The sequence below is a fragment of the Balaenoptera acutorostrata genome, chromosome X (assembly GCF_949987535.1).
Source record: "Balaenoptera acutorostrata chromosome X, mBalAcu1.1, whole genome shotgun sequence".
Classification (NCBI taxonomy): Eukaryota; Metazoa; Chordata; class Mammalia; order Artiodactyla; family Balaenopteridae; genus Balaenoptera; species Balaenoptera acutorostrata.
The window spans coordinates 29,022,492-29,048,172 of NC_080085.1; the positions used below are offsets into that span (position 1 = coordinate 29,022,492).

Consider the following 25,681-nt stretch of genomic DNA (forward strand, 5'->3'; position numbering starts at 1 on the left):
CCACTTTCCCAAATCCAATAGCCATTTTTTGATAGCATCTTACTTGACATTTTGATTACTAACCTAATTAACCACTCCTTCATTCTTGATCCTCTCTTCTCTCTTCTTGAGCTTCATGTACCACCCTTGCCTGATTATCCTCCTACCTCACTAAGAACTGCTTTTTAGCTCCTTTGCTGGTTGGTTCCTTCTCCTCTGCTCAACTATAAATCAGATGGCATTCCTCTGGATAAAAACCAATGGAATCCCATCACACTAAGAGGAAAAATCCAAATCCTTGAACCTGAAATCCTTATATGATCTAGCACCTTCCTGCCTCTCTAATCTAACTGCATACCATTCTTGCCCTCTGACACTATGTTTCAGTCATACTTGTCTTCTCTCTCTTCTACACTGCGTCAAGCTATTTCCTCTACCCCAATTGCTCTTCCTCTGTATCTTTAAATAATCTCTCATTCTTATCATTCAGGACTCAGTTTAAGTGTCACCTGCGCAGAGAGGCTTTTCATGAAGATGCTCTCTAAATTTGCTTCTTAGTTACGATTTCTAAAACTTTTTAAACATAACATTTTCACACTCAGATTTTTCTTATGTATTAGTTTAGTCATTTGTTGTTTGTCTTTACTTACTGGAATATAAGATCCACTAGAACAGAGATGCCCCCTGTCCTTCTCACTACATATTCCAAGCAACTAAAGATAAACAAATTCTTGTTAAATGAATAGCACCATGTGGAGGGGTGAGGGCAATATTCACAGATGAGTTTGGCCCTTCCTGACTGCATAAAGATTACAATCTAATGGGCGAGATTCTTCTTTTTAAGTGTAATTACAATTATACTATCAAGCACATATAACCCAAAACAGTATTCCAATCTTTTAAAAATCACAATGTATAGATTTTTTGTAAAGATAACAGGGGTAAACAGAGGAATAAACAGACAGTAAACAGAGGAGGACTAAACAGAGGAGGCTGCTCTAGATCCAAGACACCCTGCTTGGGAGATCCAGTTCCTCCAGGACCTTATCACACTATACTAATTATTACCTGGAAATCCCTAAATGAGTATGTAAAATTCCTAGTCATCTAGTCTGCCTCTTAGAACATGTTATTATATAATACAAGAAAGAAGAAGCAGGTTTGGGACAAAGCCTGTTACTTTCTGGAACACCTGGAATCCCTACTTGTGAAACAATGATGCTTGGCACCTATCAGACTAGCTCTTAGTTATTCGAACCCTATGGCAGGCGTAAGGGAACGTATTAGAATTAGCTACATCACAAACTCAAATGTTTGAGCATTTTTATCCTAGGACTTTTATTTTTCAAGTCTCAACATTTTAGAGCACTATATAAAATCACTTACTTTTACTTCCTCTCTCCAGATTTTCATGGTACATTTTCAAGTGAAGCAATTTAAAATAAAATGACTATGCATCTATTTTGTGTGTGGAGTCTATACTGCCTATCACGCCTTTGACATTCCAGAGCTTACACTGGTTAATAAAACTCTTTCTGCCATGAGGCTGAAAATGGAAACATTAACATTCAGAGTTGCCCTTGGAAGTCATGTTAAGTCTGTGTTTTCTGAGTTATATAAGCTAGGACTGGGAACATTTCAAATGTGTCAGCCAGGAATTTTAAAAATAATAATTAAAATAATATCTTGGTGGCCAATATATCATAAATTGGTTTAATTTGGCCAATTCTTTTTTCCTATCACTTAAGTATGAGAGTATATTTAATTACATATATTAAAGACAATTAGGAAATAATGCTATACTATTCACATTTTTTACATTTTTATTGTTTTCATATTTTTTAGTAAAGGAAACTGAGAAAATCATTGTTTGAGCCATGAGGTACTTATTTTGAAACTCAGGTTGCATCTTTCTAAAGCATATGTGATCAAATATACTAGTTATTTTCTCCAGTACTTAGATTTCTGATTTTGTTTTGCTTATCTATTTGTTCTATAATCAGAAATTATATTCTTGCCATAGTGATCAAGGGTTTACATGTTATGCTTTTGCTGACGTGCTAACACAAAGTACCACTAAAGCTAGTTGTGAGTTAATAGCTTTAAAATCAAACATGAGAACCATCTGAACTTACGGTCAGTAGAGGGAAATAAAGGAATATGGGAAAGGTTCTCAACAGTGGATGAAAATCTTGAAGAATGCATAGCACTGCAGTAAATTAGCATATACTCTATTTGATTTAAGTCATTTCCAGTATCTCCTTTTCTCTTCTACAACTTTTTCAAATTATATCATTTCTTTTACTCCTAATCAGGGATTAAAACAGAAAAGCTTAAACTGACCTTTCTAAGCATACTCAATAGCTGCAAGACAGAGCTATTGCAACACTGTAATCATTTCCTATTTTCCCAGACCTCAGCTCCAAAAATAAATATTAATGAATATTACGGTATTAGCTAATCCCCTTATTATTTGCAAAAGACAAAAGACTATAAAATATCCAATGTCCAGAATTCATTTTTTTAAAATGAAGTTGATTATTAGAATTAGCAAAAATGTCATACAGAAAATGGTTAGTTTAAAAAGTTAAAATTTTCTGCCAACCTATGTATCCATGAATAAGGGCCTTGATCATTGGTATAAAGTACACCCTCTTGCTTCCCTCTTTGAGAAAACATGGATTCTCAAGGCAACTAATTTTTAAAGTACATTAAAGTTTTAAAAGCTATTTTACAATTAATTTTTAATTAAATATTTACTTCTTATGAATTTCTCATAGCTGGATTTATACAATGGAGATTTACAGTTGATTTGCTAATTAAACTGAAATATGAGCCAAATTATTCCAAATACAGATGTATCCCCAGAGAGATACACTAAAATGTTTGCCTATCAGAAGAGAATGTCTTCAGGTTAAAATACTGTAATATATGATTGTTAAAGTCTGTTTTTCTTTATTAAAAGAATATAAATTATTTACACACAGATACATACTAGGTATTTTATTATGTATTTCTTGCCAGTATTTTTCTTAGAGTAATGCAATTGTTACACTTATCAAATTTAAAAAAAATCTGTCATGCTCCTAATTAAATTTCTATACCATTATTAGATACAAATGTCAGCAATGTTTGTTTTCTAATGTCAACTAACAATCCTTTTTTTCCTTATGACAAGAAAAAAGGCCAACAGTGAAATTTAACATTAAAAATGCTTAGATTTGACCAACTTAGATTTTGTTATACCTCTGTATAACAAATAATTCTATTTCTTATAAATTATTCTCTAGTTAAAGAATCTGACCAAATTTGTTGTTCCCTTAGTACATATTCACATCTTATGATTTAAATATGACTTTTCTCTATTTTCTTCAAATGTTTCAGTGGTACCGAATTCTTGCTCTGATCCATGTCAAGTTGGTCTTCAAAATCTGGCTTAGGACAACCACTGAAGAGTCACTTCAATGTTTACTTCAGACTTATGCTATTTTATCCTTTGTTAGCATACATGTGAAATACTGTTTGGAAAATAAAGGCATGGAAATATGTAAGGCTAGGGAATTATTAGATTTGACACTTAGAGGTGAAGAACAACAATTAATAGAAAGGTAGAGTAACAGAAAACAAAAACAAGGTTAGATCTCCAGTAAGTTCTATAGGAGGGTATACTATACTTCCCTTGGTCAGAGTATATGCTCAACAACATGAAACAGGAAAGGACTGTGGTTGCCTATATGCATAGTTTATTACTCCTTCTACTTCAATGATTAACCAACAGGAAATTACCAACACTTGCAGGTCCTACACACACACACACACACACACACACACACACCCCTAGAAACAACACAGATCATGGGTTATGCATGGATTCTAAGGCCATCTACTCCCACATAACACTTTAAATTAATATAATTAAAATATGCTTAGTAAACTATTAAGTTTAAAGTGATTTAGTTTTTAGCTTAGCCAAATAAATGTACACAAAAGGAAAGACTGATGAGAACAAAACTTGAATTGAATATAAAGTGTGCAAAAATCTTAAGAAACCAGAAGAGTTTCTACAAACATGGGATAAGTCTAACATTTAGGAAAGCACTGTCTTAGAAAATCCAGCTCAGGAACCAAAAAATCCCTAGATACTCATGAACAATTAGCTAATGCAATACATCTGGATGTGAATTGATTTTATTTTCAAATAAAAGCATCCCAGGCAAATCAGAAAACTTTATGATTTCTTAGGAAATGATGGGGGGGGGTAGGCAGTATATCATTCTCGTTATTTTTTCTCTTATGGTCATTTTACATCCTTCTTTCCATCACCTCTGCACTGGGCTAGGCTCTGTATTCCTTATTCTATCTATTCCCTGAATGAAATGATCTGGAAATGACTTGCCATTTTATTTTCAGTCCAATATTCACTTTACTAAGCCTGACTGGTCACAGTACTGTCTAGTTCCCCATGAGGATCTATTTATAGTATGTAATTTTGTTATAAATTTGTTAAATATTTTAAATAGGCTTCCTCAACAGGCTCTCCTAGAAGAGCTTTTATTTTGATACCCACTTACTTAAACATTCTTGCATAGTTATCTTAGTCTTTATAGCAAACCCATTTTTTTAACCTTTTTGTTAAAAATAAATGTTTATATTTCTTCTAAATCCTAAGCTACCAAAGGGGGGGGGCCTAAACACCATTTCTATGATGTTTTAAAGATTTTAAAAGCACCCAATGCTTACCAATCCCAGGAAGGGGGCTCAGTAAATGTGGAAAACTGTTTTAAAAACAGAGCTGACCATTAATGTACCCCTACATCTTTCCAAATGTAAGTAGAAAAGGACATAATATGGATGACAGGGTGACAAAAATATGTGCATGTTTAAAGGTGTGGGAGCTAATGTCAGATTTTCTGAGTTTGATTCCTGCATGTATTGCTAACCAGCTATGTGACCTTGTGAAAGTTTCCGACCACACCAAGCCTCAGCTTCCTAATTTTCAAAATTGGGATAATAAGGGTACCTTCTTCATTAGATGGTTAGGAAGAATGAATAAGCTACAATTGGTTAGCACCTTGCCTGGTACACAATAAATACTAACAGCTAGTTAGTTCTAAAAACTCATATTTAGGCACATTCAGAACAAAGACTTTAAACCATACTGCAAGAACCCAATATTCACCTAATTCACCCTCATCTTATTCATGCTGTCATCATCCTCCAATAAGCATTCTATGTACAGAAATGGAATGTGGTTTTGGAAATCCAGGAAAAGAAGGGCTCAAGTTACAGTAAAGCTTTAGGATCTGAAGAAATATATAATACATTTTAAATCCTTAAATAAGACTTTAACTTCCAAATTATTTACATGAGACTAACAACAGTAGCTTTAAACTAATTGATCAAGTGATCTCATACGTTGCTGAAAAATTACCATGGTCAGAGGAGCTATTTCATGGAGTGAGGAAATATTTCATGAGTGATAGATCCTAATCATTGAATAATAGCCCTCAGTTCTCCTAACTTTCCTCCTCCCTCTACAGTCCATGCATGCATGCATCTATCCATACATCCTACATATAGTTATATCATTGAAATCAGAAATTAAAGTGAACACCAAGAAAATCTAATAAATAATTACAAAATGTCATTAGCCTGAAAATAATTATTGAAAAAGAAGAGAACAGGATTATTGGGAGAGAGGGCTGGGGTGGAAGGTTTCAAGTGTACCACAGAGGAAGTTATCTGCATTGATTGGCTAGTATGTAGATGTAACATTCAATGCTACTGATTATCTTCCAGTTCAAACATTACCGCCATTCTCATGATGAGCCCATTTTCTTCAATATTCCCTTTCTAGTCCCTTTTGCCCTAATTTTAAAGAAAGAGCTTCAGGATTAATGTTGAAAAATCACTTCCTTAAGCATCTTGACTCTGAGCATTTCATACACAGCCACTACTAATGTGTTCTCTTTCCCTACTGCGTATTCTAAGTTTGAGGACTTGTATGCACCCAGTCTCTCCATCTTTTCCATCTAGATATTCCCAAGCCTGAGGGACCGAGTGCCATACTTCTCTAATCTCTTTGCTACTCTCTGCATTTGCTCTAGCCTCTAGGATCACCACTGTAATCAAAGTCAATGGAATCTCAGAATAGACGAAAAGAGTCTGGGTTCAAAGGCAGACAGGTCAAGACGACAAGCTCAAGTCTACGAAGTACTATTTAAGTTACCTTAGGCAACTCAATCCCTCTGAATACATTTATTTATCCACAAATTAGGGATTTAAATCCCTCCAGGACAGGTTTAGTACTGGAGTGAAATGAGATAGTACATTAAAATCAGCGACTGCAGTACTTAGTAGAATTGATAGGTGGTGAAGAAATGCTTATTTTCTTCTATTTCTGACATCGTCACCTTATCATTTTGTTCTTACACTAAGATGCATGGAAATAGCTCCTCTGGGCATCAGTATTTATTCCCAATACCCTTGATACTTATATTATGTATCTTTAATTACTAAGTATTCTCAGTGTGCTGAAACTATAGAACATCATGCAAAAATATGTGCTTCAGTAGTTTTCTCATTCTCACTAGATATGACCTAGATCTTTGTTAATGGAATATTAAATATTATCCAGTATAAATTATCTCTGAAAAATGTAGTTCCACTGAGTAACAGAGTACTACCAGTTGTACTACTAGAAATCATTCTGTTCATAACAGAAATATTAAACATAAAATGATAGTATACTGTAGTTAACAATTTTATATTCCTTAGAAATATACATAATGAAGTATTCAACATTATTTTTACATGAAATTAGATTTATGGTCATGCATTTTGTTATAAGATACATGAACTTATTTTTCAAGAAAAAATATTTTCTTAAAATTCTTATTATCATATCAGTTGTGGCTTTCTTGTGAAGAATTTTCCCCTAAAATGCATTCTAAAATGTTTTATATACTTAAATAATTCCTTTACATTATTAATGTTGCATTACCTATGGAAGGCAACTGAAATTAATTTGTATTGGTTCAGGAAAATAAAGATACTTTAGCTGAGACCAACTTGATTAAGTGAGAGATAGGGTCTTTTTCCTTCTTGCTTTACCCTCCCCAGAGGGCAGAAACTTCTAATAAATAAGCATTATAGGAGAAATTAAGTATAAAAAATAAACTGGGTATCTCTAAGATGAGGGGGTCTTGGATAATTACATTTTAGTAGATGCACTGATGTACTTTAAAACAGGGCTGTAACATTTTGAGCCATGTTACTGAATCAGTGCTCAACAGTTGCTAATTAGTTACCTGTTAGCTGGAATCACTTGATCTGTGAAAATAAGGACATGGGTATGGATTGCATTATTATTTTTTAATTAAATTAAATTAATGGTGTTATCTAATATGAGAAGTTATCCTTGGAATCTGCTGCTTTCTTTATAGTATGTTGATGGGAAATTAGATGTCTTCTCAACTAGATTAAAAAAAATTAAAACTGAGTATCATGCATACACTACTCTGTAGACCATAAAGTGTAATGTTGTCCCTTTTTACATTAACTTGCCACTTCTTTATGCCAAAAGAATTTTATTACCATTCAAATCAACTTTGCTTGAGTAAAAGTCATGTCATATAATAATAACAGCTAAGATAATTTATATAATTCTGGGTATCAAGTATTATTCTAAGTGCTTTTTATGCAATTATGTAGTAAATATTTTTATCAACCCTATAAGATAGGTATCATCATCATCATCACCACCCTGATTCATACTTGGGGAAACTGAGGCACAAAATGCTTAAGTAACTTTTGCAAAGTCATTCAGCTCACAAGTGATAGAGCTATATTTTGAACCTAGGCAGTCTGGTTTCAGAATCTGTGACATACTGCCTCTCATATAAGAGATATTAATATAGCTCATATAAGCATAAAAGATAGATACATGTTTCTTATAACTCATAAGGCACATGAATAGAAACTTAAAAACTCCTGTGTGTAAGTGTATGCATATGTGTGTATACTCAGTTGAGTATCAGGTTTTACCCCTCTAGTAATACTTGAATTCAACCTATTACATTTGAAAAACTACTATCACGAAGCTTGCTTTAAAAACACACACATAATAGTTAGGTCCTCCTATATGATCTTACTGTTTGAAAGTAATGTTAACATTGGTATGTCTTAGTGACAAATGCTAATCACAAAAATTGTGTTTAATATAAGGTTTTGAGTATTAACAGGAAGTTCAAGTTACTTTTATCTAAACGGCTTAGTTTCTTTGTATACTACATTTTTTTTCTTACTTTTCTCTCATGAATCTTTCCTATTTGGATATTCTCTCTTGAAACCTGTTCGTCATAATGCTGTCTATTGATATGATCATGCCATCTCCCACCTAGAGGATGCATGCTTTTCTCCCATGGTTCTTATTCACTGCCCCATGAAGGTCAAGTAAGGTCCATATGGAAACCAAAGAAAGAGACAGAATAACACTTCTAGGCCTTCTCTCTCCTTTCTAAGTAAAAATCTCGGAAGAAAGGTTAAGTTGTAAGCCCAGCTTAAAGGGGCAAGCAAGACTTGATCAAGCCTAAGACTGAGGCCATAAGGACAAAAAAGAGTCCTTATAATTTATAGGAAGTTCAACCTAACTCACAAGTTCAACCTAACACACACAAATTTAAAAACAAAGTTGTAGGATTACAGACACTATAGCTTCTTTGGCTGGTCCACTGTGCAAATATTCCTCATGAATTGGCCAGCTGTGGTAGGTAGCCAGTTGAGGATTTGATTCCATTGAATGGTTTTCCTTTTCCGCATAACCAAGGCTCACATGCCTGATTTCTATGGACAAACACAAGTATGACTGCTGGTAGCATCTTCTGTGACATTTATAAAAAGATGCCAGGGTTATAACCATTAAGATATTTGAACAGAGAATGAAACAGGGAGAGAGGAATGAAAAAAAGCCAGAGTTAGTGAGAGGGCACCAGAGATAATATCTCCACGTAAGTTGCTTTAAAGATGTGTTCCTTCTTCACCTACATAAGTTGTTTTCTTGACCCAACTCACAATTTTTTTTTTACTGTTTATTTAAATTGTAAGTTTCATGTCTGTCAGAGTGGAAGCAATGATGAAGCTTCTGTGTGTGATAGAAGTAGTCAGAATTATTTAAAGCATTTGATCCAAAAACCATTTACTGAGCATCAATTATGTGCTAAATACTTGGCTAGACATTGGGGAAACACAGGAGAGGTCTCTCTGGTTCTCTGGCTGTAGCATAGTATTTTTTTTTTTTTACCAATTATATTGTTTACCTTTACTGATATAGCCATCAAACATTCATTAAGCACTTATGCGGGCAAAAAATAGGAAATAAAATGGAATTTCATAGCAGTAACTAATAACATGTACTTTTAATCTTGCTAAAGATGTAAGAGAGCTTATTAGTCACTAAAAGCACTACTTGATTCTATGGCATTCTTAGGCTTTTCAGAATCACTCATGCTCCTCCCAATTATTGCATTTCTCTCTTAGTATTGCCTATTTTTTAAAAATCCAACTTTGGCCTCCCAATTGCTCAGTCTCAGAAACTATTATTTTGAACTCTGTGATAATTCCCTAAATCTAGTCTCTTTGGTTCTGCTGTTGATTTCCAAAACATTTTTTAAACAATTTTCATTGACATTGCTTTGATTCAGGCTCTATATACTTTAAGCAGTATGTTCCTAACATATTCTGGCCTCCTGTTCATCTGTGCTCTAGTTTATCTTACAAGATATGTCTTCCTAAAATATAAGATAAATTTTCCTAAATTGCCACTCTCCTCAGTTTCATTTATCATCAGTAATGGCTCCCTATTGCCCACAGACTAGCTCCAAATGCTTGTCTTGAGATCAAGACCCTCCATGATCAGGCTGTGGTCCTCCAGCAGTGAGCAGAGTGCAGCACATTACCTAGGCAAGTGACATACCTTTTATTACCCCACCTCATTTCCTTTGCCTAGCAAATCACTGTTTCTAACATTCTCAAGCCATCTGACATATTATGCCTTGTATAATGGTCACTTGTTTTCTGTGTCATTATCCGATGTACTAGCATGTGAGCTTCTGGAGGAAGATTCCATAAACAGTAGGTCTCTGTATTCTTCACAGCAGCTATTTTGCTTTAATAAGTGTTTGTTCAGTGATATGGAATAAAATTCAATGGAATGAAATGAAATGTCAAATCTTTTGGCAGGATTACACCTAAATCTTCCCATTACATTACTATCTAGATCATTTTAAAGGTCACCAGAAGAGGATATTTCACAATCTTGGCAATCCAAATGTTTGTGATTAACTAAGCTTCAAGGAAAGGATAGGTGACTGAGCTTCTAAGAGGTCATTTAATTTGTATTAATCAGTACTTAACAAAGAACATTTACTGAAGTAACACAGTGCACATGTCACAATGATACCTGCAAATTCTAATAACTTGTATGCTAAGGATTTTGTTGATGTTGTTACTAAGTCAGTGTAACTAATAACAAAAGTCTAAACCTCTCATAAGAATTGGTAACAGCTAGTAAACTAAGCTTTAAACCTCATCTCAGTGTGACTGTGCTACAAGACAAGATTCCCGAGTCAATTATTTTCTTTTTGATTAAAATACCCTCCAAAATAGCAAACTGCTTTCCCATTAATGAAAGTTCAAGCCCACATAAGACTTTCATTGTCCTCAATAATATTGTCACTCCTTCTAGGGAAATCCTTTCATTCCTTATCAACATCACTAATAAAATCTTTCTCTTAAGACAGAAATAACCAACCGGAATTATTTCTGATGTGTTCCTTCACAAGAAGATTGAGAGCTTCAATTTGTTCACTCCCAAGAGAATCACTTTTGGGTGACTCAGATCTAAAGTAAACCTCTAAATTCTTTCCCCAAAGCAATAGCTATGAAGAATGACTGGTCTCTTCCAAATTTTGCAGCAAATTGAACTTTTCCCAGTTACCCCGAGTTAACAGTTTGGCTAGATTTAATAGTAACCACTAATATAGGATCGATTGTTTTACCTTGCCTAATTGGCAGATTCAGTAAAAGTGACTTATTTCCATGGCATTTTACAGTGGTTCAATTTCTAGCCTGCCTTGTAATAAAATGCTGTTGAAATGAAGATAGCAAAGGATGCTGCCACAGAACAGAGAGAAGCATATCTGTAATAATGCATGGTGTACTTGCAAGGAGAGAGAGAGAGAGCGCGCAAGAGGGCACGCACACGCCAGAGTCCTCTGACCCGAGCAGAATTTAAATCCATTCCCAGCAACAAAACCTGAATCTCTTCTTTAATTCTGTCATCTGTAATCATCTCTTAAAAAAATAAAGAGGATGACTCAAGGATGTACTGTCTATGGATATGAAGCTAAAAAAACTAAATGTTATATTAGGTGAGAAGCATGGTGATGCAGCAGGGCGCAGTTACTTTCTGACTACTCCAAGGTTACTGATGTATTTCACTGTCAGAAGGAGAAGTTTTCTTATTTTCATTCACTAACAATCCTTGGGAAGAAAAGCTGCAAAGTAAATCAGTGATTATTTAAATAAGGCTTTAGTTTGAATTCAGTTACCTAAAGAACGAACATTTATCCCTTCTTCTGTTTTATGAAGCTTGGAAAGACTAACAAAAAAAAATTTACTCCTTTTAGCGTATACTTCTAAGAAAACATACATGTTTCCCATTTAAATAAATTCAACTCCTTTATAAATTGTTTGATTTTGTCAAAAAATTTTCTCCTCATTGTAATTACTTCAAGTAACAAAAGAGAATTATCAACTGTCAGGCTTTCTCTTAGCTATGTAATATGTTTTTCCATTGTCTTAATTTTATTAAAAAAATAATATATTGTGAAGTGGGTTTAAACAGTTAAAGGTGGAAGATGGCCTCGCTTTCTGTGTCAGCAAACCAATTCCTTCTGCTTTTCCTTACGCACTTATATGAATAAATCCTAGATGTAAATGATTACATAATCAACTTGCATATAGTTCTGTTGCTTTCTTTTTGTTTCAAATTATGCTCTTCAAAGCAATTTCACATTCATCAGAAAAGGCACATTTTCAAGTAATGGACAATCTATTCAAATTTTATTACAATATTAGTCAGATACTTTCCATTCCATTCATTCTAAATCTTCCAGAGCAAAGTGCAAAACCTTTCAGGTAATTGGCAGAATATGAAGACCCTAGACAGCCTAACCTCAATGAAGGCTCTGTTCCTGGTTTCCAGATGAGACCTTTACTTGTAGTTGCCCTAAGTCATTCACCCTTATGGCTACCCTATCATTCTCTGCCACTTCTCTCCTTCTCTTCCTGGCTTCCTCCTTAGACTCCAGGCATCCAGTGCCGACATCCGTCTCTCTGATGTTCAATGCTACTGCCTGTAGTCTTGTCCTTGCCTGAAATGCTCCACATTCCAAAACTAATCGAAACATTAAAACCATGACTGGAAGGAACACTAAAAATCAACTGGCTCAACACTTTTATTTCCAAAGTGAAAATATGGAGAAACTGAGAGATTCAATAATTTCTGAAAATTACATATTTAGTTAATGGTAAGCTGGGATAGTACTCTGGCTTCCCAGGCAAGAAGGTTGTCTTAGGTTGAGTTCGTTCCCAAACAGACCCTAAGCCAAATATTTGGGTACAAATAGTTTATCTGAGAAGTCATCTCAAGAGACATTATGAGCGGGTGGGACTGTGAGATAGTTTACCCCATGGACATCTGGGGCCCAGTCTTGCTGGGAAACCTCTGGGAAACTGGGAATTGAGAGATACCTTGAATTCATCCCACCACTGGGCAAGGATTCTAGGGTACTTATCCATCATTTCCCATCCCTCCTTGGTTAATGGCAGCTCTGGCAGCACTAACTACTTTTTGCCCATGTTCAAACTGGCTGAGACTCTCCTGTGGCCAGTGAATGCCTTCAGACAGAGAGGAAGCCACTGGTATATACAGAAACTGTCTGCACGCAACTTCCAGTGTAGGCCAAGGGGAAGAGAATGCATACATGGTCTACCAGAGGAATGCATGATCACACAGAAAAAGTGGTCCAGTTCAAGGTCTAGCACTGGCTCTAACTTCTTTATCAGATGTTCAATTAAAACCTATGTGACAAGTGAACCCCTTTTAGTCACAATTTCCATGTGAAAATTAGAATGCAGTTGATGCTTTATTTTTTCCCAGCAGGGTAGCAGACGGGATTGCCATAGCTATAGCTCTCCCCAAACTTTTATCTTAAGCTGCTGTGGCCGAAGGATGGCTTTGGCTGCAGCAATAGCAAAAGCCAGCCCCATTTTTCACTGAACCTGAAGTTCATTAAATAAAAAACAGCTCTGGGACTTAAAAAGAAAGGTATCTTTCATCTGCATGAAAGAATTGTGAAGCTAACTATGACAAAAAGTTATATATAAAAAAAAGAATGAAGTTGGGTGAGACACAGATTTAGGAGGTATGAGTTGAGGGAGCAGATATTTCCTTTCAAAGCCATAAATCCAAGAAGCACAGAATCCTGAGTAGAGTTGTCAGATATGATCCAGGATGCCCAGTAAAATCTGAACTTCAGCGAAACAATAACTAATTGGGGACATACTTACACTAAAAAAAAAGTTCATTGTTTATGTGAAGTTCAAATTTAACTAGGCTTCTTGTACTTTTATTTGCTAAATCTGGCAACCCTAATTTTGGGCCAATCATGAAGGTTCTTCTGTGTGTGTGTGTTTGTGTGTGTGTGTGTGTCATGATGGACTGAGCAAGGGTCTGTTCCTACAATAAAACCCAGAGCTAGTTTTATAATGGTTATTAGAATGCAACACTGTCACAATTTGCAGATGACATGATTTTATATATAGAAAACCCTAAAGACTCCACCAAAAAACTGTTAGAACTAATAAATGAATTCAGTAAAGTCACAGGGTATAAAATCAATATCCAAAAACCTGTTGCATTTCTATACACTGACAACAAACTATCAGAAAGACAATTCTTTAAAAAAAAATCCCATTTACAATTTCATCAAAAAGAATAAAATGCTTAGCAATAAATTTAACCAAGGAGGTGAAAGACCTGTATGCTGAAAACTGTAAGACACTGATGAAAGAAACTGAAGAAGACACAAATAAATGGAAAGATATGCCATGCTCATTGAATGGAAGAATACTGTTACAATGTCCATATACCCAAAGCAATCAAGGGATTCAATGCGATCCCTATCAAAATTCCAATCACATTTTTCATGGAAATAGAACAAACAATCCTAAAATTTGTATGGAACCACAAAAGGCTCCAAGTAGCCAAAGCAATCTTGAGAAAGAAGAACAAAGCTGGAGACATCCAGCTACCTGATTTCAATTTATATTACAAAACTACAGTAATCAAAACAGTATGGTATTGGCATAAAAAACAGACACATAGATCAGTGGAACAGAATACAGAGCCCAGAAATAAACCCATGCATAAACAGTCAATTAGTTTACAACAAAGGCACTCAGAATATACAAGGGGGAAAGGACAGTCTCTTCAATAAGTGGTGCTGGGAAAACTGGACAGGCACAGGCAAAAGAATGAAATTAGACTTCTATCTTTTACCTTACACAAAAATCAACTCAAAATGGATTAAAGACTTGAATGTAAGACCTGAAACCATAAAACACGTAGAAGAAATCATAAGTGGTAAGATCCTTGACATTAGTCTTGGAAATGATTTTTTGGATCTGAGTACAAAAGCAAAGGGAACAAAAGCAAAAATAACCAGTGAGACTACATCAGACTAAAAAGCTTCTGCACAGCAAAGGAAACCATCAACAAAATGAAAAGGCAACCTACTAAATGGGAGAAAATACTTGCAAATCACATACCTAATAAGGGATTAATATCCAAAATATATGACGAACTCATACACCTCAACAGCAAAAAAAAAAAAAAAAAAAAATCTGATTAAAAAATGTTCAGAGGAACTGGATATTTTTCCAAAGAAAACATATGAATGGCCAAAAGGCACATGAAAAGACGCTCAACATCACTACTCAGGGAAATGCAAGCCAAAACCACTATTATCAAAAACACAAGAAATAACAAGTGTTGGGGAGAATGTAGAGAAAGGGGGATCCTCATGCACTGTTGGTGGGAATGTAAAGTGGTGCAGCCACTGTGGAAAACAGTATGGCTGTTCCCCAAAAAATTAAAAATAAAACTTACATATGATCCAGCAATTTCACTTCTGGATATTTATCTGAAGAAAACAAAGACACTACCTCGAAAAGATATCTGCACCCCATGTTCACTGCAGCATTATTTACAATAGCCAAAACATGGAAACAACCTAAGTGTCTATTGACGGATGAATGGACAAAGAAAGTGTGGTGTATATATACATTGGAATGTTGTATATATTCCATAAAAAGACATAAAAAATAATAAAATCTTGGCTGTTTGTGACAAATTGGATGGACCTTGAGGGAATTATGGTAAGCAAAATAAGTTAGACAAAAACAAACACTGTATGATTTCAAGTATATGTGGAATCTAAAAACCATTACAAACAAACAAACAAAACAAAACTTACAGATGCAGAGAACAGAATGGTGGTTGCCAGAGGGGAGAGGGCTTGGGGACTGGGTGAAATGGGTGAATGGGGTCAAGAGGTACAAGCTTGCAGTTACAAAATAAGTAAGTCATGGGGGTGTAATGTAGAACATGGTAACTATAATCAATAATATTGTAGTGCATATTTAAAATTTGCCAAGAAAGTAAATATTAAAAGCTCTCTTCACAAGAAAAAAAAATTCTAACTTTATATGGTGGTGGATGTTAACTAGACTTATTGTGGTGGTCATTTTGCAGTATATACAAATATTGAATCATTATGTTGCACACCTGAAATGAATGTCAGTTATATCCCAATTAAAAAATGGAAGCTGAAAAGAAAAGAAATATTTCTGTAGAAATTCTAATCACAGAAACAATAAATGCTTTCTGGCAACCAGGGAGCATAACTGTAAGTGTACAAATAAACTGAAGAAAGGTAAGATGGAAATATTAAAATTATTAGATGCTATATTTTATAGGAAAGCAATGTTACAGATGTTCATTTTTCATCAAGCTTGGCCTGCTCTAAGACCTTATGAATCGAAGGTAAAGCCATGTTTAAAAAATCTTGCCTTATTACTTAAATTTGCTTTGCAGGTAATCCCTACAGAGACCCTCTTCTAAGAAACCAAAACTTTAATAAATCACATAGCCGGCATTGTTCTCTTCCAGGAATATATTTGATTTTTTTCAAATATGAAAAGCCTAGCTATTTTGTATTTGAAAAAGTAAACATCACAAAAAATATTAGGTAAGAATTATTTTAAAACTCTTCTCAATTGAAGCTTTAATTCTTTCTTATCTGTAAACCATGGCATGTGTATGTACGTAACACACATATACACTTAGTTTGTTTTTCAGATGAAAGCAAATAGCATAAAATATACTAACCTTATGTTGTTGTACTTGGCGTTTTAGGTCCTCAAGATCAGGTCCAAAGGGTTCTTTTTCCATTTTCCTTGTTCTCTCTTCTGTTTTTGTTAGCCAGTCATGTAACTCTTTCAGTTGCTGATTCTGGAGATCCATTAGAACTTTATGTAAACTGAAAATTTGAAAGATGCCTATTATTGCCTCTGTCAAAACAACTTTACTTACTATTATTAAACCTATTACTAGGTAAAACTATTGACATTTATAACTAAATGTGTGTTCACATGGTTTGGCATCGTTGGACATTAAGAAGGAAGGTAAATAAAGCCCATAATCAATCACCTCTGAAGTTATTCTTTCTTTTTTTTTTAGAAATTTCATGTAATGTCTGAAACATTTATATTAACATATTTCCATAAAAATAACCCAATGAAAGTTTAGTATTAGTTGTTTTGTTTGTTTTTTTATACTGCAGGTTCTTATTAGGCATCAGTTTTATACACATCAGTGTATACATGTCAATCCCAATCGCCCAAATCAGCACACCACCATCCCCACCTCATCGCAGTTTTCCCCCCTTGGTGTCCATATGTCCATTCTCTACATCTGTGTCTCAACTTCTGCCCTGCAAACTGGCTCATCTGTACCATTTTTCTAGGTTCCACATACATGCATTAATATACGATATTTGTTTTTCTCTTTCTGACTTACTTCACTCTGTATGACAGTCTCTAGATCCATCCACTTCTCAACAAATGACTCAATTTCGTTCCTTTTTATGGCTGAGTAATATTCCATTGTATATATGTACCACAACTTCTTTATCCATTCGTCTGTTGATGGGCATTGATATCGAGATTAACCAAGATGGCGGAGTAGAAGGACGTGCTCTCACTCCCTCTTGCGAGAGCACCAGAATCACAACTGGCTGCTGGACAATCATTGACAGGAAGACCCTGGACTTCACCAAGGAGGATACCCCACGTCCAAGGACAGAGGAGAAGCCACAGTGAGACGGTAGGAGGGGCGCAATCAGAGTAAAATCAAATCCCATAACTGCTGGGTGGGTGACTCACAGACTGGCGAACACTTATACAACAGAAGTCCACCCACTGGAGTGAAGTTTCTGAGCCCCACGTCAGGCTTCCCAACCTGGGGGTCCGGCAAAGGGAGGAGGAATTCCTAGAGAATCAGACTTTGAAGTCTAGTGGGAATTGATTGCAGGACTGTGACAGGACTGGGGGAAACAGAGACCCCACTCTTGGAGGGCACACACAAAGTAATGTGTGCATCGGGACCCAGGGGAAGGAGCAGTGACCCTGGGGGAGACTGAACCAGACGTACTTGCTGGTGTTGGGGGGTCTCCTGCAGAGGCGAGTGGTGGCTCTGTTTCACCGTGGGGATAAGGACACTGGCAGCAGAGGTCCTGGGAAGTTCTCCTTGGCGTGAGCCCTCCCAGAGTCTGCAATTAACCCCACCAAAGAGCACCGGTAGGCTCCAGTGTTGGGTTGCCTCAGGCAAAACAACCAACAGGGAGGGAACCCAGCCCCACCCATCAACAGTCAAGTGGATTAAGGTTTTACTGAGCTCTGATCGCCACAGCAACAGGGAGGGAACCCAGCCCCACCCATCAACAGTCAAGTGGATTAAGGTTTTACTGAGCTCTGACCGCCACAGCAACAGTCAGCTCTACCCACCACCAGAGCCTCCCATCAAGCCTCTTAGATAGCCTCAACCACCAGAGGGCAGACAACAGAAGCAAGAAAAACTACAATCCTGCAGCCTGTGGACCAAAAACCACAGTTACAGAAAGAAAGAGAAGATGAAAAGGCAGAGGGCTATGTACCAGATGAAGGAACAAGAAAAAACCCCAGAAAAACAACTAAATGAAGTGGAGATAGGCAACCTTCCAGAAAAAGAATTCAGAATAATGATAGTGAAGATGATCCAGGACCTCGGAATAAGAATGGAGGCAAAGATTGAGAAGATGCAAGAAATGATTAACAAAGACCTAGAAGAATTAAAGAACAAACAAACAGAGATGACCAATACAATAACTGAAATGAAAACTACACTAGAAGGAATCAATAGCAGAATAACTGAGGCAGAAGAACGGATAAGTGACCTGGAAGACAGAATGGTGGAATTCACTGCTGCAGAACAGACTAAAGAAAAAAGAATGAAAAGAAATGAAGACAGCATAAGAGACCTCTGGGACAACATTAAACGCAACAACATTCGCATTATAGGGGTCCCAGAAGGAGAAGAGAGAGAGAAAGGACCAGAGAAAATATTTGAAGAGATTATAGTCGAAAACTTCCCTAACATGGGAAAGGAAATAGCCACCCAAGTCCAGGAAGCGCAGAGAGTCCCATACAGAATAAACCCAAGGAGAAACACGCCGAGACACATAGTAATCAAAGTGGCAAAAATTAAAGACAAAGAAAAATTACTGAAAGCAGCAAGGGAAAAACGACAAATAACATACAAGGGAACTCCCATAAGGTTAACAGCTGATTTCTCAGCAGAAACTCTGCAAGCCAGAAGGGAGTGGCATGAAATACTTAAAGTGATGAAAGGGAAGAACCTACAACCAAGATTACTCTACCCAGCAAGGATCTCATTTAGATTTGATGGAGAAATCAAAAGCTTTACAGACAAGCAAAAGCTAAGAGAATTCAGCACCACCAAACCAGCTCTACAACAAATGCTAAAGGAACTTCTCTAAGTGGGAAACACAAGAGAAGAAAAGGACCTACAAAAACAAACCCAAGACAATTAAGAAAATGGTCATAGGAACATACATATCGATAATTACCTTAAACGTGAATGGATTAAATGCCCCAACCAAAAGACATAGACTGGCTGAATGGATACAAAAACAAGACCCATATATATGCTGTCTACAAGAGACCCACTTCAGACCTAGGGACACATACAGACTGAAAGTGAGGGGATGGAAAAAGATATTCCATGCAAATGGAAATCAAAAGAAAGCTGGAGTAGCTATACTCATATCAGATAAAATAGACTTTAAAATAAAGAATGTTACAAGAGACAAGGAAAGACACTACATAATGATCCAGGGATCAATCCAAGAAGAAGATATAACAATTATAAATATATATGCACCCAACATAGGAGCACCTCAATACATAAGGCAACTGCTAACAGCTATAAAAGAGGAAATCGACAGTAACACAATAATAGTGGGGGACTTTAACACCTCACTTACACCAATGGACAGATCATCCAAAATGAAAATAAATAAGGAAACAGAAGCTTTAAATGACACAATAGACCAGATAGATTTAATTGATATATATAGGACATTCCATCCAAAAACGGCAGATTACACGTTCTTCTCAAGTGCGCACGGAACATTCTCCAGGATAGATCACATCTTGGGTCACAAATCAAGCCTCAGTAAATTTAAGAAAATTGAAATCATATCAAGCATCTTTTCTGACCACAACGCTATGAGATTAGAAATGAATTACAGGGAAAAAAACGTAAAAAAGAAGACAAACACATGGAGTCTAAACAATACGTTATTAAATAACCAAGAGATCACTGAAGAAATCAAACAGGAAATAAAAAAATACCTAGAGACAAATGACAATGAAAACACGACGACCCAAAACCTATGGGATGCAGCAAAAGCGGTTCTAAGAGGGAAGTTTATAGCTATACAAGCCTACCTAAAGAAACAAGAAAAATCTCAAGTAAACAATCTAACCTTACACCTAAAGAAACTAGAGAAAGAAGAACAAACAAAATCCAAAGTTAGCAGAAGGAAAGAAATCATAAAGATCAGAGCAGAAATAAATGAAATAGAAACAAAGAAAACAATAGCAAAGATCAATAAAACTAAAAGTTGGTTCTTTGAGAAGATAAACAAAATTGATAAGCCATTAGCCAGACGCATCAAGAAAAAGAGGGAGAGGACTCAAATCAATAAAATCAGAAATGAAAAAGGAGAAGTTACAACAGACACCGCAGAAATACAAAACATCCTAAGAGACTACTACAAGCAACTTTATGCCAATAAAATGGACAACCTGGAAGAAATGGACAAATTCTTAGAAAGGTATAACCTTCCAAGACTGAATCAGGAAGAAACAGAAAATATCAACAGACCAATCACAAGTAATGAAATTGAAACTGTGATTAAAAATCTTCCAACAAACAAAAGTCCAGGACCAGATGGCTTCACAGGTGAATTCTATCAAACATTTAGAGAAGAGCTAACACCCATCCTTCTCAAACTCTTCCAAAAAATTGCAGAGGAAGGAACTCTCCCAAACTCATTCTATGAGGCCACCATCACCCTGATACCAAAACCAGACAAAGACACTACAAAAAAAGAAAATTACAGACCAATATCACTGATGAATATAGATGCAAAAATCCTCAACAAAATACTAGCAAACAGAATCCAACAACACATTAAAAGGATCATACACCACGATCAAGTGGGATTTATCCCAGGGATGCAAGGATTCTTCAATATACGCAAATCAATCAATGTGATACACCATATTAACAAATTGAAGAAGAAAAACCATATGATCATCTCAATAGATGCAGAAAAAGCTTTTGACAAAATTCAACACCCATTTCTGATAAAAACTCTCCAGAAAGTGGGCATAGAGGGAACCTACCTCAACATAATAAAGGCCATATATGACAAACCCACAGCAAACATCATTCTCAATGGTGAAAAACTGAAAGCATTTCCTCTAAGATCAGGAACGAGACAAGGATGTACACTCTCACCACTATTATTCAACATAGTTCTGGAAGTCCTAGCCACGGCAATCAGAGAAGAAAAAGAAATAAAAGGAATACAAATTGGAAAAGAAGAAGTAAAACTGTCACTGTTTGCGGATGACATGATACTATACATAGAGAATCCTAAAACTGCCACCAGAAAACTGCTAGAGCTGATTAATGAATATGGTAAAGTTGCAGGTTACAAAATTAATGCACAGAAATCTCTTGCATTCCTATACACTAATGATGAAAAATCTGAAAGAGAAATTATGGAAACACTCCCATCTACCATTGCAACAAAAAGAATAAAATACCTAGGAATAAACCTACCTAGGGAGACAAAAGACCTGTATGCAGAAAACTATAAGACACTGATGAAAGAAATTAAAGATGATACCAACAGATGGAGAGATATACCATGTTCTTGGATTGGAAGAATCAACATTGTGAAAATGAGTATACTACCCAAAGCAATCTACAGATTCAATGCAATCCCTATCAAATTACCAATGGCATTTTTTACGGAGCTAGAACAAATCATCTTAAAATTTGTATGGAGACACAAAAGACCCCGAATAGCCAAAGCAGTCTTGAGGCAAAAAAATGGAGCTGGAGGAATCAGACTCCCTGACTTCAGACTATACTACAAAGCTACAGTAATCAAGACAATATGGTACTGGCACAAAAACAGAAACATAGATCAATGGAACAAGATAGAAAGCCCAGAGATTAACCCACGCACCTATGGTCAACTAATCTATGACAAAGGAGGCAAAGATATACAATGGAGAAAAGACAGTCTCTTCAATAAGTGGTGCTGGGAAAACTGGACAGCCACATGTAAAAGAATGAAATTAGAATACTCCCTAACACCATACACAAAAATAAACTCAAAATGGATTAGAGACCTAAATATAAGACTGGCCACTATAAAACTCTTAGAGGAAAACATAGGAAGAACACTCTTTGACATAAATCACAGCAAGATCTTTTTCGATCCACCTCCTAGAGTAATGGAAATAAAAACAAAAATAAACAAGTGGGACCTAATGAAACTTCAAAGCTTTTGCACAGCAAAGGAAACCATAAACAAGACGAAAAGACAACCCTCAGAATGGGAGAAAATATTTGCAAATGAATCAACGGACAAAGGATTAATCTCCAAAATATATAAACAGCTCATTCAGCTCAATATTAAAGAAACAAACACCCCAATCCAAAAATGGGCAGAAGACCTAAATAGACATTTCTCCAAAGAAGACATACAGACAGCCACGAAGCACATGAAAAGATGCTCAACATCACTAATTATTAGAGAAATGCAAATCAAAACTACAATGAGGTATCACCTCACTCCTGTTAGAATGGGCATCATCAGAAAATCTACAAACAACAAATGCTGGAGAGGGTGTGGAGAAAAGGGAACCCTCTTGCACTGTTGGTGGGAATGTAAATTGATACAGCCACTATGGAGAACAATATGGAGGTTCCTTAAAAAACTAAAAATAGAATTACCATATGACCCAGCAATCCCACTACTGGGCATATACCCAGAGAAAACCGTAATTCAAAAAGACACGTGCACCCGAATGTTCATTGCAGCACTATTTACAATAGCCAGGTTATGGAAGCAACCTAAATGCCCATCAACAGACGAATGGATAAAGAAGATGTGGTACATATATACAATGGAATATTACTCAGCCATAAAAAGGAACGAAATTGAGTCATTTGTTGAGAAGTGGATGGATCTAGAGACTGTCATACAGAGTGAAGTAAGTCAGAAAGAGAAAAACAAATATCGTATATTAATGCATGTATGTGGAACCTAGAAAAATGGTACAGATGAGCCAGTTTGCAGGGCAGAAGTTGAGACACAGATGTAGAGAATGGACATATGGACACCAAGGGGGGAAAACTGCGATGAGGTGGGGATGGTGGTGTGCTGATTTGGGCGATTGGGATTGACATGTATACACTGATGTGTATAAAACTGATGCCTAATAAGAACCTGCAGTATAAAAAAACAAACAAAACAACTAATACTAAACTTTCATTGGGTTATTTTTATGGAAATATGTTAATATAAATGTTTCAGACATTACATGAAATTTCTAAAAAAAAAAAAAAAAAAAAGAAAGAATAACTTCAGAGGTGATTGATTATATATATATTATTATATATAGCAAAAGTTATTCTTTCTTTAACTTACTATAGTTCACACATCGCAATTTTTAGAAAGTTTCACATAGCTAACTAAACGTGAACATGCTAAATAAAGTGTGAGCCATCTCTGGTAATTGAGTTAGTAGTATATCCTGGCAATCATTTGTTTATATATCCATTATTTTAATTTTAATATGTGTGGTGATAAAAAACGGCCACAAAATTCTTTGTCATGCCATCAAGAGATGGAGTCTATTTTCTATGCTCATGAATATGGAGTGGCCTTGTGATTTGTTCTGACCAACAGAATGTGGCAGAAGTGACGCTATACGAGTTCCAAGCATAGGCTGTAAGAGAACAGGTAGCTTTTGTATTCTCTCTCTTGGAACCCAGCTGCCATGCTGTAAGGAAGCCCAAGCTAGACTACTGAATGATTAGAGACCATCTTGAAAGTAACTCTGGAAGATAAAATGCTCTCTTAGAAGTTGAGCTTCCTGATGAATGAAGCCCAGTGAGGGACCCCAGGCATACCACAATTGCAGAACAACAACCTAGATGAGCCCTGCCCATATTCCTGATCTACTGAATCACGATATAATTATACATTTTCGTATTAAGCCACTAAGTTTTGGAGTCATTTGTTATGTAGAAATAGATAAGTCAAAGAATGCTTTTTTGTTTTTTTTTCCAAAGATGTATACAATAGGGTAATGTAATTACCTATTACCAATGGGTAATGGATTTAAAGTCCAAAGGCTTGGTTTTGGTTCACAGCCTGGCTATATGCCCTAGAACTAACTTCTTAAACGTTCTCAATTTGGATACCGGCATCAGGGACATGAGACAATATCTTGCCTATCAATCACACAATTTCATGGTGAGGATGAAAGTTAAAATTTAGGTTATTTCATCCATTAATTCAACAAAAAGTTGAGACTCAAATGAGAAGTATTAGTACCTGTTTTAAGGTAAATATTCTTCATGAAGGCATGTTTAAAGCATTTTTGAAAACCATAATATACTGCACACTGATCTCTTTATGTCAATAAAGAGGACATAATTCCCGTTAGAAATTTATAATTCTGATTTATAAAATCTTTACAAGAAATTTCCATTAGTCAGCATGTTTAAACATACAAAATACACACATAACTGAGAGTGTTTTAAAATAATTTAGATTATACAATTTACCATTACACCTTTAACCTTATAGAGACACATGTCCCCTGAGGCACACTGTAATCAGAAGTCTATGAGAACAAGCTTTCACTTATCAAACACAAGAAGTAGATGTTTTATTTTTATGGGAAACAACATAGATGAAGCATCCATTTAAGTGGAAGCAAAAACTCAAAGTTGCTAGTTTAAGTCTCTTAGACAATGAACAACATCCTGACATTGCAAGGTATATAAATCTTTTACTTTATTGGTTTAGTCTATCCCTTGAGAACTGACTTGATAATAAGATTTCATGAGAATTGGCTGCAATATCATTCCTTGTGTTTGTTGTTTTTCCTGCCCCGTTTGTTGTTACATTGAGCTAAAAATCTCACAATGTATAAACTAAAGAAAAAATCCCATATTATTACTTATACTTGAAGAAATGTTTCAAGTCTAACACACATGTGTTAGTGTTAATAAGGGATTTCATTTAAAAATATCATTTAATTTTTTTTTTTTTTTTTTTTACTTTTGGACAGACGTTTCATTCAACAAATATTCACTGAGTTCCATATCTGTGCTAGAAACTCCTGTTTGTTAGGAACAGACAAAAGAAAATATCCTTATATTCAAGTAGCTTAGAGACTTTTATGGAAATACACACATCAACAATTATAATAGTACAAGGAAATCATTATAATTAGATTTATATACATTCAGAGGAGACATAAAAGCAGCTCCAAGTTGACCTGGGATCATTATGAATGGTGTCATTATACAACACATAGCCTGAGAGTTGAGACTTAAAAAACTGAGTCATACACTTATTAAATGTAAAATTATTGAGTACTTAGATATTATGGAGAGGTGAGAAAGACCCACACAGCCCCTTACAGTCACAGATCTTACATTCTGAGGATGGGGGCCACAGATAATATATAGCTCATTAGGCCATTAGTTAATTGTAATTGTGATCATGCTATGAAATGAGAGTAACTGAACTGAGTCTGTGAGGTAAGGAAAGGCTTTTCTGAAGCACTAATATTTGAATAACTCTAAAGTCTGAAGTAAGAGGAAGTAGTTAAGAGGAAGGGGTAAACACTTTCT

At 35.6% G+C, this 25,681-nt stretch overlaps 1 protein-coding gene across 1 annotated transcript in view; it reads right to left on the bottom strand.

The window, feature by feature from the left end:
• DMD (dystrophin) overlaps positions 1–25,681 on the bottom strand; it is a 2,123,648-nt gene that overhangs the window by 1,494,026 nt on the left and 603,941 nt on the right. Inside the window, exon 12 of the mRNA XM_057539128.1 lies at positions 16,493–16,643. Coding sequence (XP_057395111.1) covers positions 16,493–16,643 — 151 coding nt within the window. The remainder of the gene's footprint in view (positions 1–16,492; positions 16,644–25,681) is intronic.